The 17,429-nt window shown below is 43.2% G+C and overlaps 1 protein-coding gene across 1 annotated transcript in view; it reads right to left on the minus strand.

Moving 5' to 3' along the window:
* CLDN16 (claudin 16) overlaps positions 1–13,746 on the minus strand; it is a 73,469-nt gene extending 59,723 nt beyond the window's left edge. Inside the window, exon 1 of the mRNA XM_082252051.1 lies at positions 13,322–13,746. Coding sequence (XP_082108177.1) covers positions 13,322–13,480 — 159 coding nt within the window. The 5' untranslated portion in view covers positions 13,481–13,746. The remainder of the gene's footprint in view (positions 1–13,321) is intronic.
* Positions 13,747–17,429: the final 3,683 nt, after the last annotated feature.

Here is a 17,429-nt window from a genome sequence, read left to right on the forward strand (position 1 = left end):
TCTGCCCCTAAAGCACACATCTTGCTATATTGGCAGACATGATAAGGAACCGGGAGCACCAGTGGGGGTCCCCAGAAGAGGAGGTTTGGGGCCGATTGGTGCAATATCATTTTACAGAGCAGGTAAGTATACCATGTTTATTATTTTAGCAAAGAAAAAAAATATCACTTACAACCTCTTGAAGTAGTGCCGTATACAATATCAAAACTGAGCCACAGACACTGTGTAAAAGTGTTAGCAAATTAATGACTTTTAAGTTTAAGTCCAAGGTTAATTTTCTGGTACTGATGTCTTATGCATATGCTTATTTAAGCCAAAAAACGTTATCCCAAAGCAATCAAGTTTTATTTTATTATTCTGACTGATGTAACTAAGGAAGGTTACTGCACTTTGCATATCACCATTGATCTTTGAATTTCTGCTTTAAAGAAGTTTAATATTTAAGTAAAGTTTAAAGTGACACTAAGGCCCATTTCACAATTGTATGACTTGTCCTGTGACTTGGGACTGCAAAGTCGCATGACAAGTCATAATCTGTATCATATCTGTTCGACTTCAAGTCACAACAACTTCAAAGTAGTCCCTGCACTACTTTCGTCCGACTTTGATGCGTTTGGAGGTCCATAGACAGCAAATAAGAAAAGTAAATACGAAATCAAAATGGCTAAAATCAACTTTGAGAGACAAATAGCGGAGGATAGTAAAAGAACCCTAAGAAATTCTTTAAATATATCAACAGCAAAAAAAACTAGGGCAGAGCATGTTGCACAAATAATTAACGATGAGGGGAGGATGGTTACAGAGGACACTGAAAAGGCAACCGTGCTGAATGCTTTTTTCTCCTCAGTCTTTACAAACGAAAAGGAGGGGTACACTGACCATGACTGTATGGTTAGTAGTAATACACAGGACTTGCAGCTATGGCTAACAGAGGGTGAAATCAGGGAAAGGCTGGATAAAATTAACACAAATAAATCACCAGGCCTGGATGGCATGCATCCAAGAGTACTCAAAGAACTTAGTAAAACTATATCTAGACCACTGTTGCTGATCTTTGCTGACAGTATTATGACAGGAAATATACCGGGGGATTGGAGGAATGCTAACGTGATACCGATATTCAAAAAAGGGCAGAGGCATGTCCTGGGAAATTATAGGCCAGTCAGTCTGACATCGATAGTATGTAAACTTCTGGAGGGGATGATAAGGGATCGCATCGTAGAGTTTTCTAAAGACAACAACATCATCAGCAGTAATCAGCACTGGTTTACAAATGGGCATTCTTGTCAAACCAATCTGTTAACATTCTACGAGGAGGTGAGCTGTCAGCTAGATAGGGGGAGACCAGTGGATGTGGTGTACATGGATTTCGCTAAGGCGTTTGATACAGTTCCCCACAGGCGCTTAATTTATAAAATAAGGTCTGCAGGCATCGACCACGAGGTTTGCTCTTGGATACGGAACTGGCTAAAAGGGCGTGTCCAAAGGGTGGTAATAAATAGCACATACTCAGACTGGTCTGGGGTGGTAAGTGGGGTCCCCCAAGGCTCAGTCCTGGGACCAACCTTGTTCAATTTATTCATAAAAAGCATTGAGGACGGGATCATTAGTTTTATATCAGTTTTTGCAGATGACACAAAACTGGGCAGGGCAATAACTGCACAGCATGAAGCAAATATCCTACAGAATGACCTGAACAAAATAACAGAGTGGGCAACGACATGGCAAATGAGGTTTAATGTGGAGAAGTGTAAGGTTTTGCACTTGGGTACTAAAAACATAAAAGCACAATACACTTTAGGGGGGAACCTTTGGGGGAATTAAAAATGGAGAAAGATCTGGGAGTCTTGGTAGAGGATAGACTAGGGAGGGGTAATGGGAGGGGGACCCTAGCCTGCTCTAAGGGGGATCTATAATGGGAGGGGGACCCTGGCCTGCTCTAAGGGGGATCTATAATGGGAGGGGGACCCTGGCCTAATCTAAGGGGAATCTGTAATGGGAGGGGGACCCTGGCCTGCTCTAAGGGGATCTATATTGGGAGGGGGACACTGGCCTGCTCTAAGGGGGATCTAAAATGTGAGGGGGGCCCTGGCCTTTTGACTACTTTCTTTAATAACTACATAACACAATACTTGTACTTTTACTTTCAGTACTTGAGTAGTAAATTTTAAAATAAACTACTTGCAATACTTAAGTACAAAAAATGTTGAATACTTTAGTACTTCTACTTAAGTGTGATGCTTAAAGAGCACTTCAACTTCTACTCAAGCCACTTTTTTGATAGAGCACTTGTACTTTTACTCAAGTCTGGGTCTCTACTTTATACATCTCTGCATTTATATGATGCTCAGTTGGTACTAAGGGGCCTAAAGTGTGCCAAGAAAATAATCCCCACACCATTACACCACCACCACCAGCCTGGACCATTGATACAAGGCAGGATGGATCCACCCTTTCATGTTGTTTATGCCAAATTCTGACCCCACCATCTGAATGTCACAGCTGAAATTGAGACTCATCAGACCTGGCAACATTTTTTCAATCTTCTATTGTCCAATATCCGTGAGCTTGTGCGAATTGTAGCCTCAGTATCCTGTTCTTAGCTGACGGAGTGCTACCTGGGGTGGTCTTTTGCTTCTGTAGCCCATCTGATCCAAGGTTGGATGTGTTGTGCATTTAGAGATAGTATTCTGCATACCTTGGTTGTAACGAGTGATTGTTTGAGTTACTGTTGTCTTTCTATTATCTCAAACCAGTCTGTCCATTCTCCTCTGATATCAACAAGGCATTTTTGTCCACACATCTCCATATATTTTCTCTTTTCTGACTATTCTCTGTAAACCCTAGGGATGGTTGTGTGTGGAAATCCCAGTAGATCAGCAGTTTTTTAAATACTTAGACCAGCCTGTCTGACACCAACAACCATGCCACTTTCAAAGTCACTTAAATCCCCTTTCTTCCCCATTCTGATGCTTGGTTTGAACTTCAGCAAATCGTTTTCACCTAGTCTTAATGCCATGTGATTGGTTGATTAGCAATTTGTGTTCCGGAGCAATTGAACAGGTGTACCTAATAAAGTGGCCAGTGAGTGTAAGTCTAACATTACTGAACCTAAGTACCGTATATGTAAAGAACTGCTTTGCAACCAGATCTCATATTGTTTCTGTATTATAGAGAGGCTTCTCTCTACATAAACATACTTCTGAATTCCTTGATTATTATGCTTTCTTTGGAATGAATGTTTACATTGTTGAGGACAAATAAAGAAAATCCAGGGCAGTGAAAAAAATGAAGAGTGGAGTCCCATGTTTATTTACTTGAAAAACAAAGCCCAGCTGCTTCTATCCTAACCATATTCCGTAGTCAATAAAATATCTGTTGTATTGACAAGATATGCTTGAATGACAAATCAAACTGGTTTTAGAAAACCTCATTTAGTCCCGGTTCAGTGCGGGCTGCCGGATTGCACACTGATTCACACTGACATTCACACTGACATCTGGGATCCGCTAGGGTTGTCAATGTAAAGTTATTTACTACCCCAGTACTGTTCACAGATTGCAGTGCGAACTGTCAAATGGTGCAGGAATCGGATGGCATAGGCATGAACATCCATGCGATTCGATTCCAGTGTGGACCAAAAAAAGAGTCTCTTCACCACTTTGGTGCAAACGCGATGCGATTTCAGCTGTACAGTTTGTAAGGCTCAATTTGCATTGCACAGGCATCGCATGTGATCTGCCCAGCAATGCGGTGTGAATCACATGCAATGTCTTTGATCGCACAAGTCTGAATCCAGGCTTATATGTGCGATTGAGACATGACACATGTAGCAATCAGTGGGCAGCAAACCTGCCAAATGCAACACACTCATGGCAAATGGGGAAGCACCACAAACACCCCACATTGCATGCGTTTGCAATGAATTTGTCATAAAAAAAAAAAATGTGTCACATCACTTCCTCGCTCCCTGTCAATCACCTAGATCATAATTCAGGAGAAAAGGTTGGATTTTGACATTTGTCCAAATCTATTTTTATTACTTAGAAAATTAGCAAATTTACATTTGTCCAAGGGTCCTTTATTTAAAAAAAAAAAAGACAATTAGATAATGCGATACCCACCAGTGGGTGGGTGAGCAGTAAACACAAGCTACCTACATATGAAAAATAAAGCGAACAGCACTGCAGTAGTTTTTAGTGCATGCAATCAGGCCCTCCTACAGGCCACATATAGAAAAAGTTAAGGCCCGTACACACGAGTCGAAATTCGGCCGGGAATTTTCGTCCGACGACCGATCTGCCGATTTTCGGCTTGTTAGTGTGATGCTTCCGACAACCGACTCTGACTTTTCGGGCTAAAAAATCCTGGTGTGCAGGCTATATAATTTTTGTCGACCTTCAAAACACGTCCGATTTTCGTCTCATTAGTACAGATTTCGATGGGGAAAAATCTTATGAGCAAGACTAGGCATGCTCAGAGATGAAAGAACACAAATAAAGCAATCCAACACATGACATCACTTCTGAAGTAGAATTCTGTCGTGCGGGAAAATTCGTGTGCAGTCTAGGCACATTCCAACCAACAGACACCACTCTGGACAAAAGACGGACGACCGGTCGGCGGAAATTCGTTGCGTGTGTGTTTAACCACTTTAAGACTGGAAGGATTTGCCCCCTTAATGACTAGGCCAGCGGATTTCTGGCCACAAAAACATTTTTGAGATAAAAATACCCCCCTAATCCTAAACTAACACCAATTACACTAACACTAACCCCACATTACAGTAGAGTACAGAATTGAATAAAGATAAATTCTTACCTTTAAAATTGATTGCAGAGCGCGGCCATCTCCAGTGTGGGCATCTGAAGCCGCTGTGTCCACAGCTGTGTCCCTCTTCCTGGTTCCTGTTTACCGAGAATGCCGATCACAATCTTGTGCATGCGCTGTAGATTGCGATCGGCAATCAGAGTAGCGGCCAGCCATTCCCATTGCATCCTGGGATGGATGACACACATCTCCCAGGACGCAATGTGAAACCAGGAGTGACGTCCTGGGCCGTGGCTGCAGAAGAAGGAAGTCGGACAAGGATTCCCCTAAAATAAAGTAAGTGACCCCCCAAAAAAAAAAAAGTCCAATTCTTTTTTAACATGCTTTTCCCTACAGGAATCCGAAGTTGCAAGGCGGACCAAAAGGTAAGCCTAAAGTAGCCATCCGCAGTCATCAAAGTCTCCAATGTCGGCCAGCTGTCCGATACCAGAAACTGGGCGACCCGAGTATATCCAGATACGCCCATCGTCACCAAATCTGGTGATGAAAAGCCCAGCATGAACCATGGGTTTCTGATCACAGGAAATAATGGAGAACAAGGGGGGGGGGGAGAGAAAGAAAGAAAAAAATGAGGGTGGAACTCCGCTTTAACTGACAATTGCGCGGTCATGCAATGCTGTACCCAAACAAAATATACATATTTTTTCCCACAAATAGAGCTTTATTTTTTGCGCTATAAACAAAAAAATAGCGACAATTCTGAAAAAAAAAAAAAAACAATATTTTTCATTTTCTGCTATATGACATTCTCAAAACAAGAAAAAAAAAAAATCACAGTTTTTTAACATTTTAGGCCAATTTGTTTTCTGCTACATATTTTTGGTAAAAAAAAAAATCGCAATAAGTGTATTTTGATTGGTTTGCGCAAAAGTTACTAACTACTATGTCATTTTTATTGTTTTTTTTTCTTTTTTACTAGTAATGACGGCGATCTGCGATTTTTACGGGACTGCGACATTGCGGCGGACAGATCGGACACCTGACTGACATTTGTGACACTTTTGGGGAACCAGTGACATTACTACCGTAATCAGTGCTAAAAATATGCACTGTTACTGTAATAATGACACTGGCAGGGAAGGGGTTAACATTGTCGGTGATCAAGGTGTTAAATGTGAGCCTAGGGGAATGATTCTTACTGTGGGGGGGCGTGGCTTGTGAAATGACCATAGAGACCTGTGTTCCTATATAGAAGGATCACAGGGGCTCTATGATCATTCCAGGGAGAAGAACAGTCAGCTGTGTTTATAACAGCTATATTAAAAAAGAATAGCGCGCAAATACAAAAGAAATTACTACCAAATCTGAAGACAATCCATAAATAAAAATGGGGATTTGGTCCCACCATATGGCCATATCGTGCTCAAGCCCACTACTGCGTCAAAGTACCCCATTATCAGTGGGTCCTACACTATCCATGAAAAAGAGATGAATCCAGCCTTTCTAACCCTTGGAGATAATACTCCTTGCTGGGAAAAATGTGCAAATGCACTACAGGGGACTCCTCCTATAGGATTTCCCTGTAGTGCATTTGCACATCTTCCCCAGCAAGGAGCATTATCTCCAAGGGTTAGAAAGGCTGGATTCATCTCTTTTTCGTGGATAGTGTAGGACCCACTGATAATGGGGTACTTTGACGCAGTAGTGGGCTTGAGCACGATATGGCCATATGGTGGGACCAAATCCCCATTTTTATTTATGGATTGTCTTCAGATTTGGTAGTACAGTAAAACCTTGGTTTGAGAGTAACTTGGTTTAAGAGCGCTTTGCAAGACAAGCAAAATTTTCAAATAAATTTTGACTTGATATACAAGCGATGTCTTGATATACAAGTAGCAGTAACATTTAGCAACTCACATGGTTGATTAATAAAATAGGCACATCTAAGTATGCCGGCATCCGGGGTAAAGCTGTCCACATAGACCATCCTCCGCACCGTCATCTACGTCATCCTTTCCATGCTGCCCCTCGCTTTCAGATCGCTTTATTGCAGAGTGGTCTTCCTGGTCAGGATTACAGACTAGCAGCCGGCGGTGCAGAAGATGGTCTATGTGGACAGCTTTATGCCTGCATACTTAGATGTGCCTGTTTTATACATCAACCACGTGAGTTTCTAAATGTTGTACCTTCATTAAATGGAACCATATTGCTACACTTAGAGGCGCCTCTCTTCTCTTTGATACCCTGTAGCTCCTGCTGGATTTTGCTTCCAATCCCCTTGTGGAAGCGGCTATTTGTGGATGGATATTTTATGGTTACACAACCTATCGCAATGCAAAAAATCTTTTTATATGGACTATAAATTTAAGGATTTATGAATAAATGGTTGTGGAACGAATCATCTGAGTTTCCATTATTTCCTATGGGGAAATTCGCTTTGATATAAGAGTGCTTTGGATTACAAGCATGCTTCCGGAACGAATTATGCTCGCAATCCAAGGTTTTACTGTAATTTCTTTTGCATTTGCGCGCTATTCTTTTTTAATATACATGTCTTTTGGTTCATAGCTGCAGCAGCTTTAGAAATACATGGGTATGCTCCGCCAAATTTTTTGCCTGTTTATTATGTATTCGGTCTGACCAGACCACCGAGGTTGAGCAACCCTCCCCACCCCCCCACACACACCTGTACTCAATCAGTGTCCACCATCAAGTGGATATAGGAGGAGTCCCCTGTAGTGCATTTGCACATCTTCCCCAGCAAGGAGCATTATCTCCAAGGGTTAGAAAGGCTGGATTCATCTCTTTTTCATGGATAGTGTAGGACCCACTGATAATGGGGTACTTTGACGCAGTAGTGGGCATGAGCACGATATGGCCATATGGTGGGACCAAATCCCCATTTTTATTTATGGATTGTCTTCAGATTTGGTAGTAATTTCTTTTGCATTTGCGCGCTATTCTTTTTTAATATACATGTCTTTTGGTTCATAGCTGCAGCAGCTTTAGAAATACATGGGTATGCTCCCCCAAATTTTTTGCGTGTTTATAACAGCTGCCCGAGCTTCTCTCTCAGCGGGGAACGATCGTGGGTGTCAGGACTCAGGCGGCAATTGGAGCCATCTGCCCGCTGCATCGGCTTCCCGGCTGACGAGCGGGGGCGGGAGCACGCTCGCCCCCCTAGCCTCCCGCGCGCGACCGACATATAGTTACGGCTGTTCACGCAGGAGCGGCTGCCTGCCGTAGTACAACTGTGGCGGGCAATCGTAAAGTGGTCCTTAGTTAGAGTGGAACTTGCATAGAACTACAACCCTATTTGCTCTTTCTATATTAAGAAAGAATTTGTATCCCAAATTTAGTTGCCATTATGTGCAATGATTTGGGTAATACGACGTAACTGGTGGCAGTGTCCTTCTTCAGTATAATCAGAGATAACAAATCAGCAGAGTGTATAGTCACTTGGTTTAGTAAATAAGGTGAACAAAAAAAAAAACAGGCCTTTTGTGTGCACATGATCGGATAAGTGCAGTGAACACTGCCACACCTCAATCACTAAGCTAAGTAAGTAGTCACTTTGTAATGTGAACGTATGCTTAAAGTGGTTCTAAAGGCAGAAGGGTTATCTTAATGCATTCTGTGCATTAAGATCAAAAAAACCTTCTGTGTGCTTACTTACCTGAGCCCCATTTTGATCCAGCAAACTTGCACAAGAGTCTCGGCTGTCCAGGACTCTCCCTCACCATTGGCTCCCGCCGATAAAAGTCAGTGAGCCAATGAGGAGATAGAGAGGGCATGGCCGAGCCACGGCTCTGTGTCTGAATGGACACAGAGCATTGGCTCGGCTCAGGTGCCCCCATAGCAAGCTGCTTGCTGTGGGGGCGCTCGGCAGGAGGGAGGATCCAGGAGAGCTGGTGAGGGGACCCAAGAACAGGAGGAACCGGGCTGCTACATGCAAAACCATTAAACAGAGCAGATAATTATGACATGTTTGCTATTCTTAACTACTTGCTGACCGCCAGCAGTACATATACTGCGGCATGCCGGCTCTGCCCCGCAAAATTACGTAACTGTATGCCGTTTCGCGGGACCACTAGTGGGGGCGCGTTTGTGCCACCATATACCCGATATAGCTCCCCCTGGAGACAGAATGACGGTCTGCCTAGAGATACGCTAAAGAATAAATTGGTGGGTTTTGTTTTTTGTTTTTTTTATGTAGCACCCTCCTAGACAGGTGCTAGGTAAAAGCATCTATTTTGCTCCTGCTGCTTTTCAGGGGAGCTGATCTGTTAGTTTGCCTGTTATATGTTTCCAGGTGTGATTCACTGGGTCTGAGGGAGTGTCCCCACTGTATCGAATGAGGGAGCTTGTTGGGCAGTGGAGGAAGCCCAGTCAGTGACACATCCTGTTTCGTGGCAGTCCCAGTGGGAGGGCATGTGGCAATGCATCCTGGGATTGGCCATAAATAGGGCAGGAGCATGTGACAGGGCGTCTTTTGGTGGGAGCAAAGTCCCAGGAGGAAGTGGATGGCTGTCTCTCCTCCTTCAGAGTGAGGAAGGTGGACCAGGCGGTTGGCCTAGGGACCAGGAGTGAAGCTGGGCTGCAGAGAATCCAGTGTGCTGACCAGTGGAGCTGCTGGGCAGAGGACTTTGGGAAAAACATTATCGTGAGTACCAAGGGATCTGCCTAGGGGTCTGCCTAAGAGAGGGGACCACTTCAGAGAAGTCAGGGGTTTAAGGAGCCAGCTCACTCAGAGTGTTACAGTAAAGGGGGTGCCGTGTAGTGAACCCTGAAGATTAGAAACAAAGGGGGTGCCAGGAAGGGCCCCAAAGTTGTTCAGCAGTACAGATTACTTCAGAGTACAGATTACTTCAGAGTAGAGGGCTGCATTGGGTTTGGGCTCCCGCGGGATCCACGGGACCTGATGCAAATCTTGAGGGAGCTGGTGGTTTTACCTCTGCTGCGGGCGAGAGTGGGCGGTCAAAACATTTTGGGGAGACCCGCGGGGAACGGTGCAATTTGGTGTAACGTATAAGACGACTTTTTTTATAATAAAAAAATATACCCCAAAAATCAGGGGTTGTCTTATACACCAGGTACTGTAGCTTCAGCTAGTTACAGAACATCCCTATTAAAAATATTAGCCTGCTGGATGTGTATACAGTACCTTTGGCAACTTACAGAACATCCCGGTGCTGTAATACTCTATGTACCCTGCTGAGCCAATCACAGGAAGCGGTGTGTTCTGTTAATGCATACAAAGCCTGCTCGGATTGGCTGAGTCAGAGAGGGGGGCTTATACAAACTTTGCCAATCCGAGCAGGCTTTGTATGCAATAATAGAATACACAGCTTGCCATGATTGGCTCAGCGTGGTACATAGAGTATTACAACACAGGGACTTTCTGTAAGTAGCCAAAGCTTACTGTATACACATCCAGCGGGCTAAAATATTAATAATGGAGAAGTTCTGTATGTAGCAGAAGCTACAGTACATATTAGAGCACATCCAGTGGGCTAAAATATTTAATAGGGACGTGATGGCTCCACTGATGTTTTAAAATGGTGTTGCCTCAGAAGAGGGGGTAGTCTTATACGGCGAGTATAGGGGAAAACCGCAGGAGTGGATACAAACATTATGGGTGCGGGCGGGAGTGGACACAAACATTGTGGGTGCGGGCGGGAGTGGAACACAAACATTGCGGGCGCGGGCGGTCCTGGTCATACATTCAGCGGGTGCGGGCAAGTGCGGGTTTAATAAAACAGTCCCGCGCAGGGCTCTACTTCAGAGTACAGATTACAGATTACCTCAGAGAATTACTTCAGTTCTGAAACCAGCAGCCTAGCCGTGACTAGCTCAATTTCAGTGTTTCCCAGTGTTAACCAGCATTAACCAGCATTTACTCAAGTCGTCCCTGCCTTTTGTGCATAGTTTTGATCAGTTGGAGCATCCCACTCATCCCTTCTCCTATCCAAGTTCCTAATAAAACATAAAAACCAAAGAAACTGGACTGATTCTGGCCTGAGGTAAAATCACTTGGAAAATGCTAGATTGTTCTACTCTTGCTAATGATAACCCAAGGGGACCCATAACCAGCAGCTCCCTTGGGAGTAGTGCTACATTTATGTCATACAGTATTTGCACAGCGGTTTTTTCAAATATATTGTTTTTAATTTTATTGTAAAAAAACAATATACATAACCTTTTTTGTAAAATATAAAAGATGATGTTATGCCAAGTAAATAGACACCAAACATGTCACGCTTTAAAATTGCGCACAGCTGTGCAAAGGCGACAATTGATTTATATTTTACTATCCATAGGCGACACTTTAAAAGCCTTTACAGGTTTCCACTTTAGATTGACAGAGGAGGTCTAGTGCTAGAATTACTGCTATTGAGGTGACTTTCTCGGTGATACCTCACATGTGTGGAACGATCGCTGTTTCTGTGCGTGCGGTACCGACGCACGTGCTCAACTTTATGTGCAAGCATGGGGGACTTCTTAATTTTTTTAAAATTATTAATTTATTTGATTGTTACACTGTTGCTTTCGTTTTTTTAGTTAACCACTTGCCGACCGCCGCACGACTATCTACGTGGGCGGTCAGCCCCTCACAGGCAAAGTGACGTAGGTCTACGTCGCTCGCCTGTGAGGGTTTAGGGAGCGAGCGCGCGCCGCCGGAGGCGCGCTCCCGCTCCCGCGTGGTCACGGACCCCCCCGCGCGCGTGACCGGCGGACCCGATCGCCGCCGGCCACTCTGCGATCGGCGGGGGAGAGGGAGATAGTCAGGCAGCTTGTGTAAACAAGCTGCCTGTCATTCTCCTCTCTGTATGAGAGCTGATCACATGGATCTACTATGTAGATCCATTGATCACTCCTCATACAGTTGAAGCCACAGCCAATCACAGTTAGAATCACGCCCCTAGGGACACACACAGCCCCTCCCTCTCAAATAAAGTTAACCCCTTCACTACCAGTGCATTTTTACAGTAACAGTGCATATGTATAGCACTGATTACTGTAGAAATGTCACTGGTAACCCCAAAAGTGTCAAAAATGTCAGTCAAGGGTCCGATCTGTCCGCCGCAATGTCGCAGTACCGCAAAAAAAATCGCAGATCGCCGCCATTACGCGTTAAAAAAAAAAACAACAAAAATGACAAAAATCTTTCCCTTTGTTAGTAAACGCAATAACTTTTGCGCAAACCAATCAAAATACGCTTTTTGCGATTTTTTTTACCAAACATAGGTAGCATAAAACAAATTGGCCGAAAATATTAAAAAAATTTTGATTTTTACATTTTTTTTTGGGGGAATTTCATATAAAAAAAAGGGAAAAATATTGCTATTTTTGCAAAATTTACGCTCTTTTTTTGTTTATAGCGCGTGATCAAAAAATCGCACAGGTGATCAAATACCACCAAAAGAAAGCTCTGTTTGTGGGAAAAAAAGGACGCCAAATTCGTTTCGGTACAGCGTCGCACGACCGCGCAATTGTCCGTTAAAGTCACGCAGTGCCGAATCGCAAAATGCCCTCTGGTCGTTTAGCAGCCAAATCCTCCGGGGCTTAAGTGGTTAATTACTTTTATTGCTGTCACAGGGAATGTAAACATCCTTTGTAACAGCAATAGGCATGTGGCAGGTACTCTTTATGGAGAGAGCTGTTTTGGTTTTTTTTTACCCTAAATCCCTCATCTGCGCTTAAAAGCATTCAAAACACCAAAATTGGTGTTTTTGAATGTTTTCAATTTTCCGAAAATGATCGCCGTTGACATCTGGGTAAACCGGAAGGGATGTGATGGCATTGCTTTTTAGATTACCATAGCGGCAAGCCGATCAAAGCTGATCCAGGATTTGTTAGGCTGTCCGACCAGCTGGCAGATGCGCCAGCTGGGTGCTCGAGTCTCCCGGTGGCACGGGAGAGCCCGAGCAAGCGGCAAGAGGCGGTGGGAGGGGGAGTACATTCCCCTCCGCAGCTTGTAATAGCATTTGATCAAACAGTTAGTCGCTGTGATTGCTATTACAAGAGATCTGACTGCTGGCTCTAAAAAATGGTACCTGCGGCATCATCCTGGTATAACCACTAAAAGTCCAGCGATGCACGGGTATGTCGCTGGTTGTTAAGTGGATTATTAATAATGTAGGCTCATTTCTTAGAGTGATGTACAAAGTGCAGTGATCCATAACAAAATATCATTATTCATCTATCAATCTTTATGATTTCACAAAACGAAAGCCTGGCTGATATGGGGCACTGTATTTTGAATGTCGTGATTGTTCTTTGCACTGCCTTAACACATAAGTCCCCATTGTGTCTATTACTTCTCAGCTTTATAGAAACAATTACTTTATTATTACTTTATAGAGCTTTATAGAAACAATCACAATTTGTAAACTTTTTAAAACAGTTATAGAGACTAAGATCTGCAAATAGTGACTTTAATGTATATAAAGCTTCTAAAACAGTTAAAGCTCAAGAGTCAAGACTCAAAAATAGTAACGTTAATCCCAAAGACAAAATAGTTGTTTGTATATGTCATAAAATGACTTACCTCCAGAGAGTCATCTGCATTTTCCATCCAGCAGTCAGTCCAAGTGGCCACAATAAGGAAGGCAGCAGACACAAATGCTAGGCAAACCCCCACATACTGGGACAGCATCCGCATTATACCAAAACTGGTACTTGAAGAGGATCCTTCAGCTGACCCCATGTATGCAGTGAAAGACTCAGAACCTGCTTTTTAAGGCTTGTTCAATATTTCAGTATTAGGATACCAATAGATGTGATCCTTGCAGAAGAAAAATAGTAAATGAAGCTTCTTTGTAGGTTGCTCTGTTTTAGCCTGGTTATGAATCCTCAGATCCCTGAACACCACCCAGTAAGGTCAGCCATGATGTATTGCATTTGTGCTGGAAATCTAGGTACATTTTAAGTATGGTTAGTTAAAGTGGTAGGATGGGGGATAACTAAAAACAAAGACGTTCCCATTACAGAGATTGGTTAATTATTGACTGGCTACTCCATGGCCTTAGAAGTACATTGGTTGTATGCAATGACAAGTCGAGTTCAGCTGGGTTAAATGCCTGAAAAAATTCTAAAGACATTAGCCTGAGTTTAAACTTTGCAGGTGAGCAGTAAAATGGTCTAGTTAAAAAGTAAACATCATCAAGTACATACAAACAATAAAACCAATGACAATAATGCCATTTTTATTCAATGACAATGCTTGTTTTTGTGCTTAGTGCTCTGAAGTCACTATTTTTATTGCCGTTGCCATTCTCTCTGCACAGATCAGCCACAAAAATCTGTGATGACAAATTTTCATCTAGCAGGCTTTTCTTTTTGTTAACGGCTAAAGATCAGAATACCAACTTTCTGTTATGCAAACATGCAGGCTAGGTTTTTAAATGATGTTTGCAGTATTATCAGTCCATTTCCACAAGTCCCTATGTTCTATAATATATAGGGGTCTGAGGAAAACTTCAATTTTGTAAGAATAAGAAAAAGAAATGAGGTTTCTTTACAGTGTTGCTGAGTACTTCTTGTCACAGGATTAAAAGCTGAGTGATTTTTAGGCACATAATGTAAGATTAGAGACACCACAACTAGAAAGCGTACATTTATAGTAGAACTAAAAGCAAAACATTTTTTTTCCATTTTGGATATAGTAAGAGGGGTTAGAACCCCTGCCAGTTTTTTATTTTTGCCTTTAGTGTCTTTAGTGCCTTTAGTGTCCTATTGCAGAGATTTCCCTTCACCTCTTGTCCTTTAGCCAAACAGGAAGTAGGTGGAAATCCCTCTAAAGTGAGGGAGCCCCTGGCTGTCCCCAGGGTCACCATAACTAGTGCCCATATTGGAAGATGTACCCTTTATTCCTATTCTGGGGAGAACCCAAAATTTGGGATTTTCTTTTACTTTCACTTTCGGTGATGAATGTAAACAGGAGAAACAGAGAGGGTGAGTTGCACTATCAGGGGCACAGACAGCAATAAAAACCTGACTGGAGTTTGAATCCCTCTCCACTTGATTAAAAAGTACCCAAAAAAAAAAAAGTATTTCCTTTAGTTATACTTTAAGTGGTCTGGACATTTTATATGAGGACAGATGAAAATAAGCACTGGACCTCTAAGGTTATCCTATTGGTATTGCTATCCTAATGTATTGATGTTGATGGAAGTGATTTTGTTCCGAGGCAGGTGGCTTCTACACCCTAGAGAATCTCCACAGTCTCCCTGGCTTTTAGAGCCGGTTCACACTATCACGACTTGCCAGGCGACTTGGTCAGCCTGGCAAGTCGCGCACCGTCGGGTCCATTGAGTAGTACAGGACCGATTCTAACAGGAGCGACACAAGTCGCTCCGACTTAGAAAAAGGGTCCTGTACTACTTCGGGGCGACCTGGAGGCGACTTGCATAGACATTCATTATATGAAGTCCGTGCAAGTCATGCCGAAGTCGCGGCGCACGCGACTTCACAGGTCGCCCCCGAAGTCGGAGCGACCTAATGTGAACAGGGGCTTAGTGTAATGTAAATAAATGTAAATTAAAGTACCTTAACACTGCCAAAAGGTCCAAACATGACTTTATTCTCATGAAAGTCTTGAGGACAATGCAAAGAGTACATGTTTCAGGGGGTCCAAAAATGCCTCCTTCATTAGGACTTGAGATTGAAAACAATGTGAATGGACTAGATGTGAACTTGAGCTTTAATGGTATTTCTTCTGGGGAGATTACAAGCAAACTTCTTGTCAGCAAGACCCCTGAAACAGGTTAGCTACTCCTTGTATTGTCTCCCTGACTTTTATTAGAATAAAGTTTTATCTGGATCTTTTATCAGTGGTGTGGTGCTTCAGATGGACACAATATATATTAATGCTTTTTAGAATCTCTTTCAGTTTTAAATGCGTGGGGCGGAACTTCCAGCTGATGTCATATCCGGAACCAGAAGTGTGTGGTACCCATCTTTGGATTGGCTGTTTTCTATCATCTGAGGATCTGAGGACATCAACTTTTAATGATGAAACCTGTAGGGAGGAACATCTAGCTAACGTCATATCTGGAACCAGAAATGCGCAGTGACCATCTTTGGAGAGGGTGCTTTCCAAATTTCTAAGGATAAATGACAGTTTTATGTTATGTAAGTGAAATTTTACTCAATTTTTAACTTAATAAACATACTGTCACTATGCAGGGTTCTTCTTTCTTCTCTATATAATACAGAGAACAAGCTTTGGGTCATGAAATACAGAGAACAAGCTTTGGGTCATGATCTTTGGAGTGTTGGTTACTCCATGACCAATGTAGAATAGATGTCACCCCCAAACTCTTAGGCTGCTTAAAGCCAAAGGCTCCACCCCCATGCCATAAACCTTTCCCTTTACCTAAATAATTGAGACCACACCGTGCTTGGAGTTAATTGGCCACAGCAGCCATTTTATTAACCCTTTTACCTTAAAATTAACATAAGGAGAAAAAACATTCCTTACAAACATAAAACAATCAGTCATTAGGCCTGTTGGTCTTTGAGGCTCCTCCAAATAATTCCAAATCCTGCACTGCGGGACCTGTGCCCTGATAGGCCTCCAGCCGCGTCACCGGCTCGGAGACAAACCACTCCCCGCAGTGCCACCATTTTGAATTCCATTTAAACTGACATTAAATGGAATGCACCATAGGGACCCATACCAACGATGAGTCCCAACCATACCCTTATCCTAAACTGTTCACCTCCCCCGCCAGCAAAGACCAACAAAACGCCCAGCTGCCATGACAATATAAAATTCCCCCAGAAAGGACAGAAAGCACAAAAGACATGAATCAAAATCAACCATAACAGTCCCAGAAATTAGGGAGGGTGGGTGGGAAGCTTCTTCTTCCTTCGTCCGTTGAACTTCCACTGACCTCCAATCTGAGGGGCCACCCCTCCTAACTGTACCTCAACCCCTCCCAAACCTGATACACCAATCCCTGAATACCCCCCAACTCAAAACAATTTAATTTAACTCACACCTGCCCTGTCTCCCCTCTTCACATGGTCATGTCTGCCCTGCGCTATTTTTTTTTTTTTTTTTTTTTTTCGCTTCGGGCCTTGCTTGACCAATGTAGAATAGATGTCACCCCCAAACTCTTAGGCTGCTTAAAGCCAAAGGCTCCACCCCCATGCCATAAACCTTTCCCTTTACCTAAATAATTGAGACCACACCGTGCTTGGAGTTAATTGGCCACAGCAGCCATTTTATTAACCCTTTTACCTTAAAATTAACATAAGGAGAAAAAACATTCCTTACAAACATAAAACAATCAGTCATTAGGCCTGTTGGTCTTTGAGGCTCCTCCAAATAATTCCAAATCCTGCACTGCGGGACCTGTGCCCTGATAGGCCTCCAGCCGCGTCACCGGCTCGGAGACAAACCACTCCCCGCAGTGCCACCATTTTGAATTCCATTTAAACTGACATTAAATGGAATGCACCATAGGGACCCATACCAACGATGAGTCCCAACCATACCCTTATCCTAAACTGTTCACCTCCCCCGCCAGCAAAGACCAACAAAACGCCACCAGCACCCAAGGGTGACACCTTACCCTTGCGTGCCCCTCCAAACCCTCAAGGCTCGCTGGATCCCATCCTGTAATCCCAGGGCCCATAAATCTATACCC

Source organism: Pelophylax lessonae (assembly GCF_965119305.1).
Source record: "Pelophylax lessonae genome assembly, chromosome: 3".
Classification (NCBI taxonomy): Eukaryota; Metazoa; Chordata; class Amphibia; order Anura; family Ranidae; genus Pelophylax; species Pelophylax lessonae.